At 33.6% G+C, this 24,194-nt stretch overlaps 1 protein-coding gene across 2 annotated transcripts in view; it reads left to right on the top strand.

Moving 5' to 3' along the window:
- Positions 1-13,342: 13,342 nt before the first annotated feature.
- The window catches only part of LOC110018715 (kinesin-like protein KIN-12A), a 43,862-nt gene continuing 33,010 nt past the window's right edge, over positions 13,343-24,194 (top strand). For both annotated transcript variants that reach the window (XR_002293381.1, XM_020716124.1), the window contains exons 1-8: positions 13,343-13,768; positions 13,851-13,994; positions 14,111-14,194; positions 14,291-14,416; positions 14,489-14,548; positions 14,634-14,687; positions 14,778-14,870; positions 16,408-16,503. Coding sequence is in view for 1 of the 2 variants with exons in the window: in XM_020716124.1 (XP_020571783.1) it covers positions 13,466-13,768; positions 13,851-13,994; positions 14,111-14,194; positions 14,291-14,416; positions 14,489-14,548; positions 14,634-14,687; positions 14,778-14,870; positions 16,408-16,503 (960 nt within the window). In the remaining variant the exon portion in view is untranslated. The remainder of the gene's footprint in view (positions 13,769-13,850; positions 13,995-14,110; positions 14,195-14,290; positions 14,417-14,488; positions 14,549-14,633; positions 14,688-14,777; positions 14,871-16,407; positions 16,504-24,194) is intronic.

Here is a 24,194-nt window from a genome sequence, read left to right as displayed (position 1 = left end):
TTGCCCTTATAGGAAGCTTTTCCCGAACCCAGCATAATATAAACCCTATTTAATTCCTTATATTAAATAGGGGAATTTGTCGGCCAATATATTGGTTCCGCAGATCAAACGGATGTCATGACTTTCTCTAGTTTATTTGATCGAGCCTCACCCTCAATTATTGTATTCATCCTTTGGGATAGATACAGAATTTGAGGTAAAGTGCTCTTCTATTTAAACTATGAAAATTATGGGGTCAGTTTGACTTCATCTTTTTCAAAACTAAATTTTTTTAACGTCCTTCCGAAGCGGGCAACGGGATTCCAATTCCGATGACCGACAGCTTCTTACGGGCAAACTCCACACCAAAAATAGTGCCGACAATACTGTGAGTCATGTGAAATCTCTACGAGAGTCCCCTTGAATGTTAGGTTATCTGATTTAATAATTTCTCATGAGAAACTGACTAAAGCATTCAACCCAGTTGAAAAAAATCTACTATTTTTTTTCAGATGAATGTTGAAAACGCTTTATAGCTCATCTCATAGATTAATTATGTGACTGTTGGTATCCATTTTTGATGCAACATATACGAGGCATCTTCCCAGAGTGACACGAGATCGTATTGGGATCCTACGTGGCCTACCGTGACTCTAGGAGCCCTTGGGACCTTTAAGTAGACGCTTTAGGCACCATAATTGGGGTCTGCCATGTCATCGTCATCCTCCGAGGTAATCGTCGCCAATTCGACATCACCTTAAGTGTTCCCTCAGCTGATGTTTGTTTTTTCATCACCTTAGATGTTCTCGTGACGTAAACGATCGATAAAGTTACCCTGTGTCGTGTTTGTATCTGAAGCCTAAGGTCCGGACAGACGAATTTTGTGTTGAAACCATTTTTATTTGGTGACACACATGTGGAATTACTTCTCGAGCTCAGGGGACACATTTATGACCTCCACGGATGTTTGAGGGTCATGTATTGCCAATATCCAGGCTTCCTAAGGTTCCACAAGGCTCCAAACCCCTTCGACAAACTTTCTTGGAGGACCATTTTATGTTAGGACATGCATGACCACGCTTAAATTGGGCATGCCTATGACCAAACGGTGGCATTACCATGCTCAAAACTGGCGTGATCAAGCCTAAATCTCGGAGAGGAGCCCATATTCCTCAAATGACGTGACCACAACAACCAAATATAGTGCAAAACGTAATTACACTTGGTCTTAGGTGTGGCCACGTCGACCCCTCATCTGCGACTCTTGCTAGGCGTAACCACTCCCGAGTTCAGTGTGGCCATGCCAGCCGTACCTTTTTGCGATTTCTGCCCTCCAGACTTCAAATTTTTGCCGATAATGTCGTCGTGACTGTTGGATAGTACATTTTTCCTGGTTATTCACCCAAAAGTGGGATCTAAGGATATTTAGGCCTATACCAAATGGAAAAGGCCAAATCAAAGCCTTAAACCAGGGTTATCTTCAGAAATTTGATAAGTACTAGTAGAACTAGTATTTAAAATTTTAAAAGGACTCTAAAAACATGTCCATGGAATTCAAGTATTCTTGGAACTTGCTTTCGGAATTAGTGGAACATTAGAGGAGCTTGACCAAGAAATTTGATGTATTGGAAAGTATCAAAATATTTTAAAATTTAAATTAATAGCAGTTTAATTAATTTGAAGTTAGTTGTCCAAACTATAAAATTAAAATTAATGTTATTTTTAACTTAAATAAAAATAAAAATTATTGAATCATTAATGTAAGCCAACCGATAAAGCAAATTTAAAATAGATGTGAATTTGACTAATGGTCAAATTTAAAATTTATGAGACTAGCACATAGAGGACAAATAAAACACTTAGGTTGATGTATTATGTGAACTCAATTCATAGTTATTGGCTACAAAAACTTTTATGCGTGCTCCTTTATAACTTGGTTTATTACTATCACTAACGAAATAAGTTTTTTTTTTACAAAATAATGAAAAAAATGGCCCTTAATAATCCATATATATAATTAATCTACATTGTTTTGTATGATAAATTAATTATGATAAATTGATAACTTGGTAGACAAATTAACTTCAGAATATTATTTTTGTCCTTTTTGGTTTGGAAAATATATTAAAATTGGAAAACATAGCAATTGGACTAGACTAATCAAATTGTAATGCGACCATAAAGTAATACTGGCTTAAAGTCATTAAAGAGCATTAACTTGTCTTAGACTTTAAGTCATTTGAGGCTCTTACGTAAGTCAAACTTATATTCAAATTAAAAAATAAACTCTTCTCAAACACCATCGAAGAGCTTGAAATTTTCTCGAAGAGGTTATCAAAGAACCTCAATCAATCCCATACTTAAAATTATTAGACACCTTGACCTTGTTTCATATTTGAACTCATTTTACAAAGAGTTTAACTCATCCATTGAACTCACCAAGATTTAAAACTATCCAAAGAAGAATTCAACTCATTCATTAAACTCACTAAGAAATAAAAGTATCCTAAGAAGCATTCAACTCCTTCAATATTCAAAGTATTAAAGTTATGAGAAAATCTAAGGTTAACCTGTGTGCTGAAAAATAAAGTTGCTAGACATCTCATACTTAAAATACATTGTGACTTTTCCAAGTACTTTGCCATGCTATGAACCAAGTACAAAGTATTAAAGTTATGAGAAAATCTAAGGTTAACTTGTGTGCTGAAAAATAAAGTTGCTAGATTTCTCATACTTAAAATACATTGTGACTTTTCCACGTACTTTGCCATGCTATGAACCAAGTCAATTTATTTTACAACAAATACTCATTAACCTTTATTTTATATTATAGTAACTATTAAAAGTCCTTGTTCTTTCCAATGATGAGGTACCTTAATTCTAAGGAGTTATAACGTTATATGATAAGCTACATTTAGGCAATGGTTTCCATAAGTTTTATACTTTATGTTAACTTGACTTTCCTCTGATTTTTTAAATTGCTTGTAAATAATATTCTAATATTATCATATAATAATAAGGTTGTTATAATGTCACAGAGAAAAAAAATATTTTGCATTGCAATCTAACTATTATGGCCCTTATCCTTTGAAGATATGAGGGTGGTTATGTTTGACTTAAATCATATAGAGTTGAAATAAAGTTCCTCACCTATATCTTTTCTCAAGATAAGAGGAGGAGCGGGAAACTAATTCTAGATGGTTATTATTATTATTATTATTCTTATTATTTTTCTTCTTATTATTATTATTTAAATCTTTCATTATATATTATAAAAGTAAGAAGACCTTTTTTTACAAAAGAAACTTCTCATATACAATTTGCTTGGCTTGAAGTAAAATCTGAATCAAATATTTCAAATGTCAAGTTTAAAAAAAATTGATATTTGGTTTAAAGCAAAATGAACTGTATTGTTAAATTCAGAAATGTCAGTGGCATCACACCACCTCAGTAGAGATTGTAAGAAAAGAGAAACTACAAAAATACGATTTAGTGGTTGATCAGAGGGAATGAAGAGGGAGTCCATCCTCCATTTATTTTGTTTCTCCTATTTGTAATATCCGGAGTGATCGTGCTCAAAGAAGGTTACACGAATGACCACACAAAAAAAGGCTTTGACAACTTAAACCATCATGAAGTATGATGCTGATATTGTCGGTGTAACTAATGTTGTCACAAAGTCAAGAGGCTGGCTGATGAAAGCCATTCTCCATGTGAAGTTGATGGAAGTTGAGGCCTTACCGATTTAAAATAAATTGATAAAAGTTGTTGAGCTGCCGACTTGTATCAAGTCATGATTTCTTCTAATATTCTTGAAATATACTTTTTTTTATCGTGTGCTTGAGTCACTCATACATTCTGATGATCCATAGAAATATATTGATATACATGCATATTAAAACTTTTAGAAATTCTAAACTCACACATATCATTTGTGGACATGTGTCAATTTCTAAAATAAGATGTTTTAACCCAAATTTTAATACACCAAAAGATACTATGTTTGTTGTCACCATAACCATCTACCCCCACTGCCTCCACCTCCTACCCGCCTCCGCAATAAGCTCACAAGTCACCCCTTGTTTCCATACCATTCAACATCTCTCTTTACATTGAATTTATTTTATTTCAAATAAAAAAAAAATCTCTTCTTTTATTTTACACTCAATCAAATATAGTTTTCAAATACAGTAAATGGATTAGATTTTAAATACAAAGTATTCTTTTATTCCTTGTCTATCTTTAGAGAACCAAATCTCTAGATTTTGATCAACTTTACCTTCTTGAAAATTATATATTCAGTGAATACTTTTTTCAAAATTTATGAACAATATTTACTTAAATAAATTCAGCAAAAACAAAACCCTTTAACAACAAAGCCCATTTAGGCAGGCCTTGGTTTCCCGAATAGCCCAGTCTGATAATTGTGAACGAAGCAATATATTCAGAATCATAAATATATTGTTAACATGACGTCCATCATACCAAAAAATATTATATCAGGACTCCGTATATAGAGTAACGTGCAGAGTCCAATGAAATCATGTCACACACATGAAAGTTAGAAAAAAAAATTGGTTCGGTAACAAAGGGGAATATTCCTTCAGTATTATTCAGGTGCTATTATGTGTTATTCAAGCGTTATTGATGTGTTATTGTGTTATTATAACACCAGTAATATTCCCAAAACAAAATAACACATGAATAACAAACAATAACACCTGAATAACACGGGGGAGGGGGGGGAATATTCCCTTGTGTTACCTGTGTTACCTGGAATATTCCCCTGTGGCGTGATTTCATTGGACTCCTCACGTAACTCTACGTTGGAACTAATGATATAATATTTTTTCCCATCATACACCAACCAACCATAATCATAATCAAGATTAATGACATAATTAAACCTAAGAACAAATATAAATTATTTCACGCATAAGCTAATTATAATGGGGGAGGGGGAAGATATTTCTATTTCTTGCATTTTTGTCTAATAACAAATAAAGTTTTGTTGATATGAATCTTAGTGGAGGCATTAGCATTGTTAAAAATGTTATAATTATTTTCTAAACAAATATGGTGAGTTATAATATGAAGCCAATTAGTTAGTGTGTAATTTTTAGAGTCAGCATGAAATATAATTTGGGTGAGACCGCACTTGAGATGAAAGAAACTGTCATTAAGAATTGAATGGTTGTGAAGTGAGAATGAGAATACCATTAAAAAAAGAAGTGAATGTGAGTTTCATGTTGAGTACAACGGAGAGCACAATTGGGGTTAAAATGCAGAGAGAATGTCTTTAGTTTTCAATCCTCGTATAAATATTTTCTACATAACAATAATATATTTAAGGGGACGACCTTCAAATAATACCAAGTTGCACTTTGGACTATTCTCATAAAAGGAGGAGTTCACATGGTAATTGGAGTTCATATTTTATTGATCCATAAGCCAATATTTTGAGTGCCCTAATGGGAATGTTATGAATAAGTTAGCTAATAGACCTAACCCACCTATTATTATTAATCAATTATTAGACTTTAGTAAATATGAGGCAAGAGAACTAATCCAAATTTCAAACAATAAAAAGTTGTTGACAGTGCTGATCTGAAAGATAAATTATTCATGATTCTATTAGTCATTTGATTAAGAATTTTCCAACATATAGAGGTATTATGTTTAATTTTTTTGTCATTGAATTCCATAATAGTTATGGCGTTGAAGGATAAATAATAATTAGAACTGTAATACCACAAAATGGTCATGAGTTTACACATAAGGTTGGTAGAGTCAAATTTAAAGAGCCAAGGCGACCACTACCTTTGGGCTTAGTGGTAGTGTTCCAAGCAACAATGTGTAACTTCTCAACAACACCATCATGATAGGAGAAGGCATTAATAATTGAAGAAATTCTTTGTCTAAAGTATTTAGAAATAATGATAGAACTAAATCAGTAATAAATATAGTTTTAAATGACCAATTCAACCAATTGGAATCTCCTAATAATGGTAGGAAATTTTTGTTTCTATCTACTCAACCAATGCTGCACTTTGTAGATAATTTTCGGGCAATCAATAGCTTTGAGTTTATTTTGGTTGATAAAAATGCCAAGGTATTTCTTGGAGAAGGTGTTATTATTTTTTTTAAACACATTTTCGATGTCATCATTCTGACTCAAGTCCTTAACTTGAAGGGATAAAATGCATAAATCAGAGAATTTGGGTTTGACGTTGTGGAACCATCCATTAGTGTCGTAATGTTAGGTTTTCTCACCAAGTGCCTTGGCTCCCCATTAGTGTGCCACGACACCCACCCACCTCACTGTGCACACATGAGCGTATTTTAAAATGGTTTTTGAAGAAGCAAATCCTACATCGCGGCACCACTATCTAGCATTGTGGCACAAGGCTATTTTAATGAATGGTGGGACCCACTGTCAAGTACGCATGCTAACGAATCTGGACTCGACATCATAATGCCATACCTGGGTCCCAAGACTCCCAATCAATTACATTAATGGCAACCACTTATAATTGATAGTACTAATGCCAAAGAATTCTCATACAATAAGGTCTATGTAAAGGGGGAATTTTGTCTCGTATGATAGTACTATTATCAACTGCATATACGACTTGCCAGACAATGCTATTAATAGATAAAACCAGTTCTTGGATGATGGATCTGACATTGATCGGGTTCAACATTATTTAATGATATCTGACTTAGAGGATTGTTGGAATGACATGACGGGAAAGTTCTAAATTTTTTTATCAATGTTCTGAACCATGAGTATCAAGTCTGACCCTCTTTCATTTCTGACAGGTTGTTATCAAGCACCCTTGTGAGTGAGGTGACCTGGAAAAAGGTGACACTATATTACACTATTCAAAATGGATATTCGATCTATGTCAACCTTGGTATCCATGGGTCCATAGAGTATACAACCTAGGGCAACACAACCGTCAAGCTCAGTTACCTGATGCTTATTATTTCCCTATGTCTCATAGTTAAAGTGCATGTTGACAAGAGGGAGGAGAGACACCAACCTAAGAAGGTCATTACTGAGGTGAGCATTTGCTCGTATAAAGGGCTTGAGGGTTTAGCCCCATTCCCTCCTACTACTTCACCTCTTCATCACTGTTCCATAGTTTAGTAGATTCAAGAGCTACAGGGCAATGCCACCTCACTTAGCAGAAGAGAAAACACCCCTTAGTTCTTACATATGTCATATCGAGTAACAATATAACTAGCACTTTGCATAGTAAGCCCAACATTTTGAATGATAGTCCCACGTATTTGGGCAATATTTTAGTGATGTCTTACTCAGCTGTCCTGGTACCCCTCCCCAGTGCACATTCTATTAGAAGTCGGGCCGAGCGGGATGCCAGGGGGCAACGATGATGACAAAGACAAAGATGGTAGAGAGAATTGATGCAAACAAAATGCTATGAAACACTAATGAATCAAGCAATTATATTTGCCATTTAAGAAGTATACGAGACAGAGTCCGTGCATCAATCACATTTTCCCTGTGGGTTTAATATTTGGGACTTAATGAGAAAATATTTTATTATTTGATAATGATACGTATGCTTGCGTAGTATCCCATATTTAAAATTATAATTGTATTCTTCTTTGCTTCATAGTTGAAAAATTACCTAGCTTTTGCTCGGGATCAAGTTTTTGACTTTATTGCAAATTAAGAATAACTATTAAGGAAATTAAGCATATAATCACATACATCGCATTTTACATCTATATAGAAAGTCGGGATCAACGACATATATTGAAAATTAAAGTTTTGTTGTTAGCTATGTAAATACATATGAATTGAGTGGTATGCTATATATAAATCTTCCTATTTCTAATCAAAACAAAAATAAGCAATTTCATTTCCTATTTAGGCTTTTCCTTTTACTAATTGTTCATACATAAGAAGTTTTCTAGACCTCAACCAAAAGTGAGGTCAACAGTGCTACATTGCTCAAAATTTATAAAAAATATAAAAAAAATCAAGTCATTCATGCTCGATTTCTCATAAAAATTTCTGCTCATTTCGAGTTAAAATAAATGTTCTTTGAATCATTTAAGTTATTTAATTTTTTTAATTTTAGAGATTAATGTATAATTTAAACAAATCTGAATTAAATTTTCTTAGGGATTTCTCTTCCATTAGGATTTAGTGGGCAAAATTTAAAAAAATTGTTTTATTTAATTTGAATTATTATACATTTTACAAGTTCTTAATTTTTTTATTAATTTACTTAATTTATAAAATTTGATTATTTTAATCTAATTGAAAGTGATCGAGGAACCACTAAAATTTGGTGTCATAAGTCATTACTGATAATGACGAGATTATCAAAATCATTTAGAGCACATTTGAATATATTATGAGATTATATTTATTTTTATTTATTATAATTTAATAAATAAATATTTGAATTTTAATAAATTTCTATTTAATCTATTTTAAGTTAATAACTTAATATTTAAATATTCAAATTCTCATAGATCATCCAAACAAATTTTACTGCACATATAAGAAAATATTTGGCAAAAATAATGTCATTTTAGCTTTATACGAATATCCTTTTAAAATTCTTAGCAAAAAAATAGATTTTTTTCAAATACCGAATAAAACAAGAAAAAAGCTATTAATCGAATTCTTCTCAATAATAGTTCGCATTCCTTTTCAAGTGCACAATGTGTTATGAATATGCAAATCTTCATTGTTTGCATGATTTAAAGAAATAAAATTTTGAACTTCTTGGCTAAAATTTTGGGTTGAAAGGGCCAAGCAGTTCTTAAAAAATAGCCTTTTTGCCACCACAACAAGTTTGGAGGCTTGCTATGATTCCAAAAAAAATTCTAAACTTAAAAATAAAAAAAAGCCCTAACGTGTCATAGATTAACTAACTTTTTGTCATCTAAACCTTAACTCTCTCCTTCTATCTCTCTCTTCCTATAAATCAATCTTGGGGGTTGCAATCAACCTTGGGGGTTGCCTTCTTAAACACCAAAGAGAGAATATTTCAGGAGAAAAAAAAAATCCAAAGCGAAAAGGAAAACAGAAGGGATTAGTTGTTTATTCTTCATAATGGATCACACGACTCTTGAGCTCCAATCATTCGAACTTCATCTTACCATCCCCCCGAATCGACGATTCCGTCTCCCACAAAGAATGACATTAGTCTACCTTCCTAGAATTAATGAAACTCCATTGGCAGTTAATGACGCCAACATCCCTGCTAATAAGGAGGCTCTGATTGAACTTTGTCGCGTTCGATCAATAAATATCACTCACGAATCAGATGTTGTGTTTGCAAGTTCAGATCAAGTTTGTATTGGCAATGAGATTCGTTTTGAGGTTTGGATCCATGGAAAAAAAGCTCTGCAAGGGATATATATGAAATATTTTCAAATAGTGCAAAATGGGAGCTGAGATGTGAAGAAGTCAACTTGCCGGAATGGGCAGAGATAAGCGTGGTAACAAAGCAAGGGCTTTTGATGCGAGAGCGGATGAAACTAAAGAGAAAAAAATTTTATTCTTCGTTGTTGGTAATAAAGGAGGAAGATGAGATGGAGCCAGAAAATAAAAAAAATGAGATAGGAGGATTTGATGGTTCCGATCAAGTGAATGAAAAGAGAAAGGAAGATAGAGATGGAACAGCAAGAAAAAATATTAGTTGGGCGTTAAATGTGGGAGTATGGGTAGCATGCATAGGAGTTGGGTTTTTTGTTTCGATTGTTTCGAGATCTTGTTTGAAGAGATTTGTAGGCTTGAAGTTATTTTGAGAATATATATATATATTACGTTGAGCTCTCTTCATTTTTTTTTTGTAGAGATGGATCATTGTTTACATGCCAACATATGTGAACAATTCAAAATATTTGTTATATTTTAACTTTTTTTCTGTCCCAAATAGTATCCTAATGTTGCAATATTTACTTTTGTTTTTTACATTCAATTTTATTTACACGTCTTTATTTCGTTTTTGGTTGACAAAACGATCCACAATTTTTTTTTCATCGAATTGTAATTTTTGGAAATAGTATAATATATGAAATATTTTCAAATATGATTATATTTTCTATTAAACACAATTTACAATGCAATTGATTGCAGATTATATACAGGAAACTTTTCATCCTACTACTCATATGATAGAGGCGAAATAAGGAAAAAAAAATGGATTTCATGACTTTAGTGAATTTAATTTGATCAAACTTTAACTCACAAAAAAATTTGTGATTAAAATGTGCTTGATTTTGACTTTATTATTCTCTTGAATTTTGATTTTCATAAGTAGTTGGGCTTGTTTTAATATTTCTCTTTTTAATTTAAGTTAATTTGAATAATTTGAATTTCATGATTTTAGTGAGTTTAATTTGATCAAATTTTAACTTTCGCGAGTTTGGATTAATTTGATTGTGATAAGTGACTAATGATTTTAATATAACAACAGCCGACACCAAGGGGTGGCGCTATAGCACCACTCAAAAATCTTCATTTTTGCTCATTTTTTCCTCATTTTCTCTAAATGTCCGTTCCATGTACCTGAAACTAAAAACATGCAAAATGTCTTCCTTTAAAGTGAAATATCATTAAAAATTTATATAAAAGACTTATAAAACATGCACTAAAAATAGGTTATTTTTAGGTGGATCAGTGTCTCCATCATGCACTGTCTGATTGGTTGATAATTCAGATTTTTTACAACGAGTTAGTAGGATCTCTTAGATCTATCATTGATACTGCCCCTGATTATTCTCTTATGCCAAAGCCATTTGATAAGTCCTTTTCTTTGATTGAGAAAATGGTTTCCAACAATTTCAATGGCCTTCTGAAAGAGTGATTCCTAGAAAGGTAGCAAGTATACATGACACAGACGTGCTTTCATTTCAAAATTTTTAGATAACTACTTTATTTTGGAAGCTAGATATAGTAGGAATGTATCAGGCTCAACGACCATAAGTGATTGAGGAAAATTCATTCGAACAACTAGTTGTTGCTAATGCTTCATCACTTAAGACCCTAAATGCAATCAATAATAGAACTAACAACCCTTATGCCAATTTTTAAAATCCCAGTTGAAGAATCACCATAACTTCAATTGGAATAACAATCAAGGTGCATAAAACCAAAAATGGGGGAGTAATAAACATAATTCTTTTAGGAATTGGAACAATCAAGGTAGTTTTAACTCGAGACCTTCTTATCCTCCTAGTTTTAACACAGCCTAAAAATTTATGGAAAAGAAACTATCTTGGGAGGAAATTGTATTGGAGATGGGGAATCAGTTACAAAGTTAAGATGCGACTTTTAAGAATATAGAGAATCAATTAGAGTAGATTCCAAACTCACTTAGTAGTCGACCCCAAGGAACTCTCCCTAGTAACACTGAGTTCAACTCTATAGAAAAGAATAGTGAGCATATGAAGACAATCAAGTTGAGGAGTGCAAAACAGTTGGAGGAAGTTGTACGAAAAGATCCTGAGGTGGAGGAAAAGAGTTGGAGCCTGAAAGATCTATGGAAGACCTTTCTAAAGATTCATGAAAACCAGTCTCACACTAAGGATAACTTAGAAAGATCACCACCACTATTTCTTATGAGACTCTAAAAACAAAATCTGAATCAAATTTTTTCTATATTCTTGGAAGTATTAAAGAAGTTGTCGACCAACATTCCTTTTGTTGAGGCTTTGGAGCAGGTGCCAAACTATTTAAATTTCATGAATGATATCCTTAATAAGAAGAAGAAGTTTGGAGATTATGTGACTGTATCACTCAGCGAGGAGTGTAGTGTTATCATTCAGAAAAAGCTGTCTCAAAAGCTTAAGAATCATGGGAGCTTTGCGATTCTATGTGTTATTGAAGAGACGTTATGTGGGAAGACTAATGGGAGCTTTGCGATTCTATGTGTTATTGAAGAGAAGTTATGTGGGAAGACTATGTGATTTGGGTGTCAGTATTAACTTCATGCCACTTTTTATTTTCAATTGGTTAGGTTTATGAGAAGTGTCTCCTACCACTATAACCCTTCAGTTTGCTGAGCGCTCGATCATTTATCTGAGGGGGGTTATAAAATGGATGAATTTATCTTTTCTGTTGATTTCATTGTATTAGACAAGAAGGAAGATAAATAGATCCCCATCGCTTAGATATTTAAACACTTGGTCTACTAATAAAAGGTTTTTGGAGTATTTCAAATGCTTGGAGGATTGATGTGTAAAGCCTGGCTTGGTATAAACTATTAATGCTTCAGAAAAATGCAAAGAAGAATCTGAAGAGCTGGAATTAGAATGTTTTTTGTGAGGTGACCAACAATGATATAGCTGCTGAAGAACAAGTTTGCAAATTGGAATGCATGATTTGTGCTTAGGAAGCTACAAAAGTTGCCTAGGACAAATTTTAGTTTAAAAGGAGGTTGGAAGATTTGAAGTAGGATCCATGAACTTAAACAACGACATGGTTGTAGTTTATTAGTGAGATACAACATAATGAGCAAGGAAGACTATAGGAAGGTGCGACAAAGAGTATGTTGTACATATGTCTCACGCAACGAGAAGAAAATATTACATATTTTCTAATTACATGCATAAAAGGGTGGATATGATGACCACATCATCACAATTTCATATATGTGACTTGGCTTTTCCATCCACCATTGTTCGAATATACTTATAAAGTATATAATATTTTCTTCGCTTCAAGTATTCATTTTATTTAAATATTTCTTATATGAATTTATTTTTAAGAATTAAATCTATTTAAAGATGAAAATTATAAGAAAACTATGGTCTAACTTTTTTTTCAAAGAGAGAGCAATTTATATATGTACCACACAATTGTCATGTAATAATTTTGTTAGCTCATAAAGTTTGATATATAGTTGTAGAAACTTTAGTAGGATGATCAAATTAAAATTTATGCATTGCATTTTATTTAATTTTTAAAAGATAATAATGATAGTGATATTTTTATGTGATTTTAAGACTTTATATATAAATATTAAAATATAGCAGTTAGATTTATAAATATATAAAAATTTTGTGAAATGTATATAAATCTCAAAAAAAATAAAAATAAATAAAAAATTAACAACAGTTTTACCATCACCGCAGGTGACGTGTACAGTGGGTGGGAACCTATAACCGGTCGGCGGTAACTAGTAAATGAAAAAAAAAAAAATAAAATAAAAAATTAAGAACAGTTTTCCCATCACCGCAAGTGACGTGTACAGTGGGTGGGAACTGGGAACCTATAACCGGTCGGCGGTAACTAGTAAATGTATAAATTTTGTGATCATGAAAGGCAGCAATTTAACCAGCTAAATGAGCTAATAATAACTATATAAAAATCAATCTCCTATCCGCTCCCCATTTCAAAATCTTGTCCCCCTCGCTCACTTACAACGGCTCCGTTCTTCAGTGGTCTCCTTCCTCCTCCAGTGTCTAAGGGTTTCTAGATATCTTATCTCCGATGAAAGCCCTCCTTCATACCAGAAGCGGTAGGGGTACGCCCTCCGAAACCTTAACTCCACCATCTCATAAACAGAGGCCGCCGAAGGTACCAAAGGAGAACGTCGAACCGAACATGATGCCCCCAGAATCATCTCTTTTTCGTTCTCCGCCGGTCTCCGGTAAGTCACCCTCCATGAGAATTCGTTGTCCCCTTCCTCCGCGGCCCCCGCTTCCCTCAGTCCCTCGCAAGAGGAAGCTGAGTTTGGAAACCCTGCCAGAAAATGGATCTGCAGCTCCGTGTCCCTGCGATTCCGGCGTCCGGGTAACCCATTTCTTTCTTCCTTTTGGTTTTTGTTTGATTTATCTTCTGGATCTGCTCCGAGGCGATTGAATTTGGATCTCAGGTGTTGTTGCGGATGAGGCCACTTAGCAAAGTGGAAGAGGAGGAGAAGGAGAGCCAGATTGTGCAGAAGATCTCTCTCAACTCCATTTCAATTCTTGATCACACTTTCACCTTCGATTCAGTGGCTGATGCAAGCTCCACGCAGGTGGGGTGTAGATTGTTTAAATTGGGTTGTTAAGAAAAAGATTAGTTATAGTAATTATAGCCTCTTTTCATTTGGATCATAGAATGTCCTCACCATAGTGATTTTCTTGTTGTTAGCAAGACATTTTCGAACTAGTTGGGGTTCCATTGGTGGAGAATTGCTTGGCCGGGTTCAATAGCTCCATTTTTGCATATGGGCAGGTAGGGACATTTAATTTTTTTATATAGCTCCACTCTTAATTTGATTCTTTTCAAGAAGACTCAAAGCTCATTTTGGTACCATCTTCTCTTGGCAAGACTGGAAGTGGGAAGACATACACCATGTGGGGGCTTCCAAGTGCACTAACGGCTGATTGCTTGTTGAGTCAAGAAAGGGGATTGACACCTCGAGTGTTTGAACTGCTCTTCTCACGCATAAATGAGGTAGCTATGCTTTTCTTGTTTTCATCCTATGAGTTTTCTGGCACTGATATGACTTCCCTTTTGTTCATCCAGGAACAAGCTAAGCATTCAGATAAACAGCTAATTTATCAATGCCATTGTTCTTTTTTAGAAGTAAGATGGACAATCCTGCATTTGAGACATATGCTTTAGTTTTCTATGTAGCTTTTGGCTTTATGTAATTTATTTCTTTTTTTAGATATTCAATGAGCAAATTACAGATTTGTTGGATCCAAGACAAAGGAACCTTCAGGTTTGTTCTAATTTTGGAAGGGTAATCTTTTCGAGGCAAGAATTTCACATTATATTTTTCTAGTTAATTTTGGGTTTGTACTAATCTCAGATAAGGGAAGATATTAGAACTGGAGTTTACGTGGATTGTCTCACAGAGGAGTATGTTTGCGAAATGAAGGATGTAATTCAATTGTTATTAAAGGTGTGCAACTCTACAAGGTTACACTATCATCTCTTTCCATGTTTGCAACTGCTTAGATGATTTATAAAGGGGCCCCTTGGCTCAAGCAATATGATACTTGATTTTGAAGTTGTTGGTCATGGGTTCAATTGTTGATGGACATGAAGTGAAGGAAATCTCTTTCTCCTCATGTGGTTTTAAAAATCTGTAATTGGCCTTTTTCCTCATTATCTTAAATATATATATGACATAGGGTTTTATCCTCAAAAAAATCTGCTATGATGATTTTTCTTTAAACAATATTAATTTTCATTTTGTGATAATAGATTTGCCTTTGTCATGTACTTTTAATCGTGTCTAGTTCTTCAAACGAGCTTTACTTTGAAATTTTCTTGGATTAAAAATTTAATACAGTTTTTAGATTGAAAGCTAAAATATTTGTTCGAAATTACTATTTTTAATTGATTAGAAATTTTATGTATTGTATTAGCTAGTGGATCTATACCCCAAAAAAAAAAAGAGATCTTTTTTGAAACTTAATCTAGTCACACTTTTCATAAGTTTTTTCCTTGTCCCATATTTTTTTCCTCACGGACACACCCATATGTACTGGCCTGAAAATCATGATTTTGTGGTCAGAGACAAAACTCTCAATCACTAAGCCACATAGTTGCACTCCTTGTTGTGCATGTGAATTATGCTTCTCATTGACCAAACTTAATCTAGTCACACTTTTCATAAATTTGTTCCCCGTCTCATGTTTTTGTTATTCACGGACACATCCGAATGTACCGGCCTTGAAATCAGGATATTGTGGTTACAGACAAAGCGCTCAATCACTAAACTAAATGAGTTGCACTTTCTGTACCAAAACTTGCGCATGTGAATTATGCTTCTCATTGAGCATTGCTTTTGCAGTGCATCTTAAAAGCTTTTAAAGTGCACCTTAAAAGCAAATTGTATAAGAAGTACTTTTTGGGGTCCATATACGGTAACAAAACAAAATACTCTTTGAAGCGTTTATGGGCATATTGTTGCTTCATTAGCATATTGAACGCTGGGTTACATAATTTCTTTCTTAAAATTGTAATAGAATGACTTCTTTTTTCACTTATGTGATTTGTTTGGAGCTTCTTTTCTATGTAAGTTCCCTGTTCCATTTACTTTGATTTTGTAATTGCTTCATCATTCATCTCTACTATTTTTCATGTCATCATTTTTGTGCCTTTTAACATGTAACTGTCAGTCACTTAACCTTAAGTTTTTTTATTATGAAATTTCAAATTCTTATCGAGGCATATTGTCTTTTATTCACTGATAGTGATATGTATCTCGTGTTTGTTTTTCTTATTTTTTTTTACCTTCTTTATTTTGGGGAAATGATATTGCATGCTACTTTGTTTAAATTATCAAATGCTTTTCCTATTGGCAAGTATCATTCATATTATTTAGTGTTAATACCTCAATAATTTTATCATGTAATTTACTTTTCAATCAAATTTTAGATATATACTTTATATGAAAATAGAAAAATGATTTATTTGGTTTACACTTGTAGGGGTTGTCAAACAGAAGGATTGGGGCAACAAGCATAAATGTGGAGAGCTCACGATCACATTGTGTTTTCACTTGCGTTGTTAAGTGTCGTTCAAAGGTGTTCTCCCATTTTTTTCTCCCATTTTTGCTCTTATTTCAGCAAGAAAAAGTCTTTTAATTGTCACTCAATTAGTTCATGAGTTTTTGCGTCAGCTGTTGATATGCGGCCAACGGTTCCATTTTGGGAAGAAATTAGGAATTATGCATTACATTTAGCTTGATAGTTGTTGGGGCATTTACATACATACCACACAATTCTTATGAATTTACATTTCTAACACCTAAACTTTGATTTTTACATTTGTAACACTCAAATATTTAATATCACTTCAAAAATACCACTAACACGAAGTTTTAAAGATTGAAATACACATTTTAATACATAGGTAAAGTGGTGTAAATGCAAATTTTAAAGTTTAGGTGCGAGATATGTAAATGCATATGACTTGTGTGGCATATATGTACATCTTCTTAGATTGTTTGCATTTTATGCATACATATGTAAATAAAATTTGTTATATGGATCACATATGCATGTTACTTGAAATATCTTCTTAGATTGTTTTTGGAACTTGAAACTGAGTATGCTTGTAAGCATAGAATGCCTTATTTTTATTTTGGATTGAAATTTCAATTTACATGCATCTGTGATCCATATTACAAAGTTTATTGTCATTGGAAATATAAGATGCATGGACTGGAAGGAGTAAACGGAAATTGTTTTATTTTTGTAGTTGAGTGTTTTCTTTAGTTGGAATTCAGTTTTATGTTCCTTTCAAAATTTTAGTTTTGCTGTTCTCTTTCCTTTAATGCATGCATTTGAGGTTCCTTTAAAAATCTATCTAAAGGGTGATGCCGCAACTGTCTTTTAGAGCTTGTTATTCAAAAGTTGTTGATTGGTTTTTAATTTAGGTGGTTTTTACTCTTTCCTTATAAGCTAATATATTATTTATTGTTTTCAATTCAAATGGATACCTTGGAGTAGGGGTGTCAATTTGGGTCTATGTGTCAGTTTCAGGTCTACCTGGAAATTGACCTAAACAAGAACTGCTTGACTCAAACCCAATCGAAATATTAAACAATTCAAAAAATCTAACTCAAACCTAACCCACATTCAACTCAATTGAGTCGAATTTGACATGCATAATATTTGTATAATAATTTTTTAGGTCAATTTTGAGTCAAATTTGTGCCAATTTGAGGGTGGTGGGTCATATTCAGGTCAATTTCAAGTTGGTTGGTTAGATTTGAGTCAAATTTGGATCTGCAGGTCAATCTGAATCTGACTTGAAAATTGATCTCGTCAACCTAAACCTGAAATTCTTGAGTTGGGTTCGAGTCGAGTTTCCATGTTAAGTCAATTTTTGACACCCATATTGTAGAGTTTTTATTTGGTCGTGTCTTTTGGATTTTGCAATATCTATTTCTAGTGATTTTTTTAGCTTATGCTAATCTATTTGTTTATTCCGCTTGAGAATGTTAGATTGTGTATCATAACTTTGAGGTTGGATGCAAGAATATGGGATTTTGTTCATTAAGAAATCTTCTTGTTCGGGTGGTTGGTTCAAATACTATAACTTAAGGTGCGTTTGTTTTGGCTATGACTGCAATTTTAGTTCAAAAACTGCTGTAGAAAATCTGTTGTTTAAAAGCCGGTGTTTTAGAAGTAGTTGGTTTGTTTAAAAAATTCAGTTTTGAAAGTGCTCTGTTTTAAATATCTGAAATACCCCTTTGCTTATATTATTTAGAAAAGAGTTAAAACAAAGCAATATTATATATTTGGTTGTAGTTAATATAATTTTTAATATAAACACAGAAAAAAAAATATTATTGATTAAAAAGAGAATTCACTAATTTTTTTTATACCCTTATACAAAAAATTGATCAAATTATTTGTTGTTGTTGTTGTGTGTGTGTGTGTATTATAGAAAGCCCAAAAAGGCTAATATATTAGCTAGAAAGAAAGATACAGATTCAATGTGTTGGAGGGCCCCAAAAAAGACATCCTGTCTACACCAAACCACAAGGGGTTCCTAAACTAAAAAAATACTGAAAAGTACATTAGAGACATAAAGAAAAGCCTAAAAATGCTGAAATACATAATATCAGGTGGCTAGAGAGCAACCCAATTTGGTTTTGCCTTTGTCTATGGTTTTAGGAAAGGAGCAAGCTAATAAGTTGATAAGATGATTGCTATTGCCAGTAGTAACCAATGTATCATCCAATATGTTCCCGAGCTGGAGTCGGTCTCCATTCTTTTTATTCCTCCTAGAATAGACCTGTCATTCCTTTTCCGAAGATTAACTCACCTGATTTTGGTCTAAAGTGTGCTGGAGATGTGCATATTGTTGAACATTAGAAGCAACTACATGTTGTACCTGCTGATCTGTTATTGGATCAAAGAAGCACTCTCGTGTGTCTTGGCATGTAAGTGAATATTCTTCAATAACAGTGGGTGGTATAAGCACAAAGTATAAGCACAACTGGATCTGTAGCTGTAGTATGTTGTTCTTCTTCAGGAACTGTGGTGTTGGGAAGAGGATCAGGTTGCTTTTTCTCAACAAGGATAATAGGTGGCTGTTTTTTAGTGATATTCGACCTTAGATGAGGATGCAAACGATAACAAATAGTAGAGCTGTGACCAAACATACTACAATGAGAGCAATAAGGAGGATGTGGTTCAATTTCAACATTTTGCCAATACCCGTTGTGCATAGTGTCAATCCATATCTCATCCGGAGCTGGTTGAGCGATATCTCTCTCAAATAACACAAACCACAGAGGGTCTAGTGACAACAAACGTAGGACTATCCACCTTGAGAGACTTACCGTAAGCAGTTGCTAAAGAGTAGAGGATTTTCATGTTAAATAGATGTAATTTTAACCTCGAAAATTTTATCCAAACAAGATTGATAGGGGACTCTGCTTTTAGATCAAAACCGACAGTTCACCTCAGAATTTTCATAAAACGATTGTCAATCTTGATTGCTTTTCGAGAAAAAATGCGAGTGTAATCGACATCATGAGATAGTTGAATAAGTATATGTCTACCGTCAAGTAGCCAAATGTTCCAACTGTCCAATAGTTTCATAGCATCAAATTCCTTTCTAATGATCTCCTAATATATATATATATATATATATCATTTTACGGATGTGCCGTCGTCTCCGCTTTGCTAGTGTTTCGCCTAATGTTGAACTTTAGCATGTGCTACGATATTTCTCGCGCCATACTTTAATTTCCTCTGCTTCACCTTCGTCGACGGCTTCATCTGTTTGAAGAGCTCGCGTCGTCAGCTTCATTTGTTGTGATTTTGTCAGGCTGCGTTTTCGTCGTTGTTTCATCTGATTGAAGAGCTCGTGTCATCTGACTCGTCTTCTGCGTTGCTTTGCTGCAGGCTGAAGGGCTTTCGACCTCGACAGCTGCGTCACGACTGACCCAGGTCGACAACTCCCTCTCGCACTTTTTGTTTCTACCGCTACTTTCTTCTTCTCTGTGAAACATCTCAATTTCCTCCTTCGCACAAATTTGGCACAACGACTTCTTCCTGATCGTGACTTCGGCTACTTCGTTTGCTAGGGCACTCGGATGGAGCGAAGTTATGCCCCTGCTGTGTCTGCGGGTTCAGATCCTGGTTTTCGTATTGGTTAGTCCTGCAATGTTCCACAATCCTTCCACGATTCTCTTGAAGATGGCCTTGAAGATGGCGGAGATCACACTTTCATTAAAAAGTTTGGTAAAAAAATGGGAAGTCTTTTCTTATTCTTACTGAGGTTGAAATCAGTACTCTCGTGTCTTCTTGGCGTTTTGCTCTAGTGGGGAAATTTCTTTATAGTCACCCAAAACTTGAGATCATTAGGAATGTATTGAGCAGTTGGAACATTGACTTACTTGACGGTCGACATATACTTATTCAACTATCTCACTGTGCTGATTACACACTTATTACTTGACGGTCGACATATACTTATTCAACTATCTTACTGTGCTGATTACACACTTATTTTTCTCGAAAAGTTATCAAGATCGACAACCGTTTTATGAAAATTCTAAAGTGGAGAGTCGATTTTGATCCAAAAGCGGAGTACCCTATCATTCCTATTTGGATAAAATTTTCGAGGTTAAATTTACATCTGTTCAACTTGAAAATTTTCTACTCAACAACTGCTTACGGTAAGCCTAACTAAGTTGATAGTCTTATGTTTGCTATCACCAGATCCTCTGTGGCTTGTGTGTTAGTTGAGATATAGATCACTCAACCAACTCCGAATGAGGTATGAATTTGAACCACTCATAACATGTATTGACAAAATGTTGAAATAGAACCACACCCTCCTTATTGCTCTCATTGTAGTATGTTTGGTCATAGTTCTACTATTTGCTATCGCTTGCATCCTCATCTAAAGACGAATATCGCTAAAGATCAGCCACGTACCATCCTTGTTGAGAAAGTGCAACCCGATCCTCTATCCAACATTGCAGTTCCTGATGAAAAACACCATATTATATGTATAGATCCAAACGTGCTTATACAACTCACTGTTATTGAAGAAGACTCACTTACATGCCAAGACACACGAGAGAGCTCTTTTGATCAAATAAAAGATCAGCTGATACAACAAGCAATTGCTTCTAATGTTCAACATTCTACACATGTCCGACACACTTTAGCCCAATCCACTGATCAGGTGAGCCAATTTTTGGATGAAGAATGTCAGGTCTATTCCAGGAGGAAGAAGAAGAATGGAGGCCGATTCGAGCTCGAGAACTTATTGGATGATACATTTGTTACTACTGACAATGACACTCATCTTACCAATTTATTTGCTGACTCCTTTCCTAGAATTAGAGACAGAGGCAAGACAAAATTGGGCCACTCCCGAGCTACCTGATAATTCATATTTTTTCACTTTTTGTTTTTTTCTTTAGGCCTCTCATGTAATTTTCAGTATTTTTTCTTTTTTTTTGAACCATTTGCATGTGGTGGTTATCGTGTGGGAGGGTGCCATGTTTGGGTTCTCCCACACAATTTATCTGTATCCTTCTTCCTTTTTAATAAATTAATAATAATAATAATAATAATAATAATAATAATAATAATAATAATAATAATAATAATAATAATAATATATTCAATAAGAAGAATTTTGTGGTATGCGGGTTATGGCCAGCTAGGCATGATGCATGCTGAGAATTCTGTGGTATCCTAAGGCCCTTTTTGGAGTGACATTTTCCAAACCGCAGAATGCGATTTCCTTACCGCTTTCACAGATTCACAAAAACTCCTTGTCCCGTTCGTGCCGTTCTGATTGAAGCAGCAAACACAAACATGAAATTTCATTTTTTTCCCAAAACGTGGTCTCAAAAGTCCATACAAACACATCCTTAGAGGTTGGTTGAATTTTGTGTGATACACTATCATATTAAGGTCAATTTCAACTTGGTTGGTTAGATTTGAGTCAAATTTGGATCTGTGGAACCTCACTTGAAAATTAATCTCATCAATCCAAGCCAAGAATTTTTTAGTCGAGTTTAAGTCGAGTTGGCATGTTAAGTCAATTTTAACACCCATACTTTGGAGTTTTGCTCTGGTCATGTCTTTTGAATTTTGCAGTATCTATTTCTACCGATTTTTTTTAGCTTATGCTAATCTAGTTGTTTATTCCAGCTGAGAACTTTGGATGGTGTATCATAACTTTGAGGTTGGATGCAATAGTATGGGTTTTTGTTCAATAAGAAATTATTATTATTATTATTTTTTTTTCCGGTGGTTGGTTCAAATACTGTAACTTTGTGGTTGGTTGAGTTTTGTGGGATACACTATCATTCAATGAATTATTTAATGTATAATATTTACAGCATTACGATTGATCAAGCATTTCTCATGAATTATTTAAGGGTTTCATGATTATAAATACGAGGTTTGAGACATGGTTAAAAAGTTTTCGGTTAAAAGCAGATTCTGTATTATCCTGGATGTTGCATTCTTATATTTGCGAGAAAGTTAGGGAAGACCTTAAGCTTATTGTGAAATCTATCATTGCTGATACCATTTTGAATCTTGGTACTGGAAAGATCCCTTTATTTGCAACTTTGTCTTAAAGGTTGGGGTTCGTATCTTGCCCCATTCTCTTGAGTTGTTTCAAAAGGAATAATGTTTTTCAATCAACAGATTTGCTTTCTCTGGAAGTTCTAGATGAGGTAGCTTATGAAGTTGTATCATTGAATTCATGTCATGTAATTTTAGATTGTCTATATATATGGGATATTAAAGTCATCTTCCACAGAGGAAAGCAAAAATTGTGCTTGTGAAGTGAGGAAAAAAAGATAGAGTTGTTCTATTATTGTGCCTTCACAACAAATGGCGAAAACGTAGCATATAAAAAGGTTTTGTGGAGTTAAAGAGTTCTCTTCTTGATGAAAAACAGAAAAAGCTAGCCATCCAAGTTATTGATCCATAGTTTGTTCGGGATGATGAACTTTCACAACTAAATTAAGAGCTTAGGGCTAGAAGTAAGAAAGGATGGATGGTGCTGAAAATTAGACAAAGAAAAACGAGCTCTTTTTTACGTGTGCTAAAATGGGAAGGTATGATATTGAAAGATCTTAGTGAAAGAAGTAATTTGGATTACAATGTTGGGTGAGGATCATCTCATTAGGAGTCCATAGGTATAGATGTATTGTCAATGGTATGCCTGCATAGGTATAGATGGATTGTTAATCGAATGCCTGATAATTAAGTGCGGGAGGCAGTAATTTGCTTATTTAGATGGCGATGAAGACATCAATGTAATTATGACTTTTAGTTTTTGAACTTATTTTAATTTGTTTAATTTCTTTGTTTTGATTTGAATTTCTTTCTTTTATAATTTTAGTTTAGGAAGGATAATATTGTTTCTAATTTGTATAATAGGGATGAGATAATTCTTTATTGATGGATTTAGGAATAAGGCTGTTTCTTATTTGATGGAGTTAGGCACGACTAAGTAGTTTTCTAGATAGGATATTTTTTGCAAAACAAATTTGTTATAATTCCTCCAATAAAATTCATCTTTTTTTCTCTGCTCATAAACTGTCACAGCATCACAAGCACTATAGCAATTATGGACAATGTAGCAAACTCGTGTTACTTTAACAATCATGAGTATTATTAGAAGCAATGAATACAAGGTAAACGTTAGGCATGAGAAGTTTCTTACAACAAAAACACTCAACCAGTTCTCTTATCATTGACTCTTATCATCATCTTGAAAGTATTGCGTCCAATGACAGTCGTCTTTGACAAATTTGAATTGGTTCTAATTAATTTTTTATATTTCTTTGTGATTTTCAATCGAACATGTAAATTTTGTTTATAATCATGCATTTCTATAAAAGATTTACATTAAACGAATATTAAATTAGCATTTTTTAATTTTGCATGTTTCTATGTTCTATCCAAAGTAACAAATAATTATCTAAATTAGATATTTATAACTTGATATTGTGTACGTAGTTTTGTGCAATTCATTTTAGATCTGCATTAGGAACTTTAGACCTTAAGCTGCTTTATATCAATATTTCTATTAATCTTCTGAGATATGGTTGTTTTTTATTGCCGTGCTATTTTCAATCAAACATTATTTTTTTATAATCATAAATTTCTATACAATATTTCCATTAGATGAATATTAAATTATTATTTTTGAATTTCACATTTTCCTAGCTTTTCTCCTAAGTAACATATAATTATCTAAATTAGATATTTGT

The sequence above is a fragment of the Phalaenopsis equestris genome, unplaced genomic scaffold (genome assembly GCF_001263595.1).
Source record: "Phalaenopsis equestris unplaced genomic scaffold, ASM126359v1 Scaffold000032, whole genome shotgun sequence".
NCBI lineage: Eukaryota > Viridiplantae > Streptophyta > Magnoliopsida > Asparagales > Orchidaceae > Phalaenopsis > Phalaenopsis equestris.
This window is presented reverse-complemented; position numbering and strand designations above follow the sequence as displayed.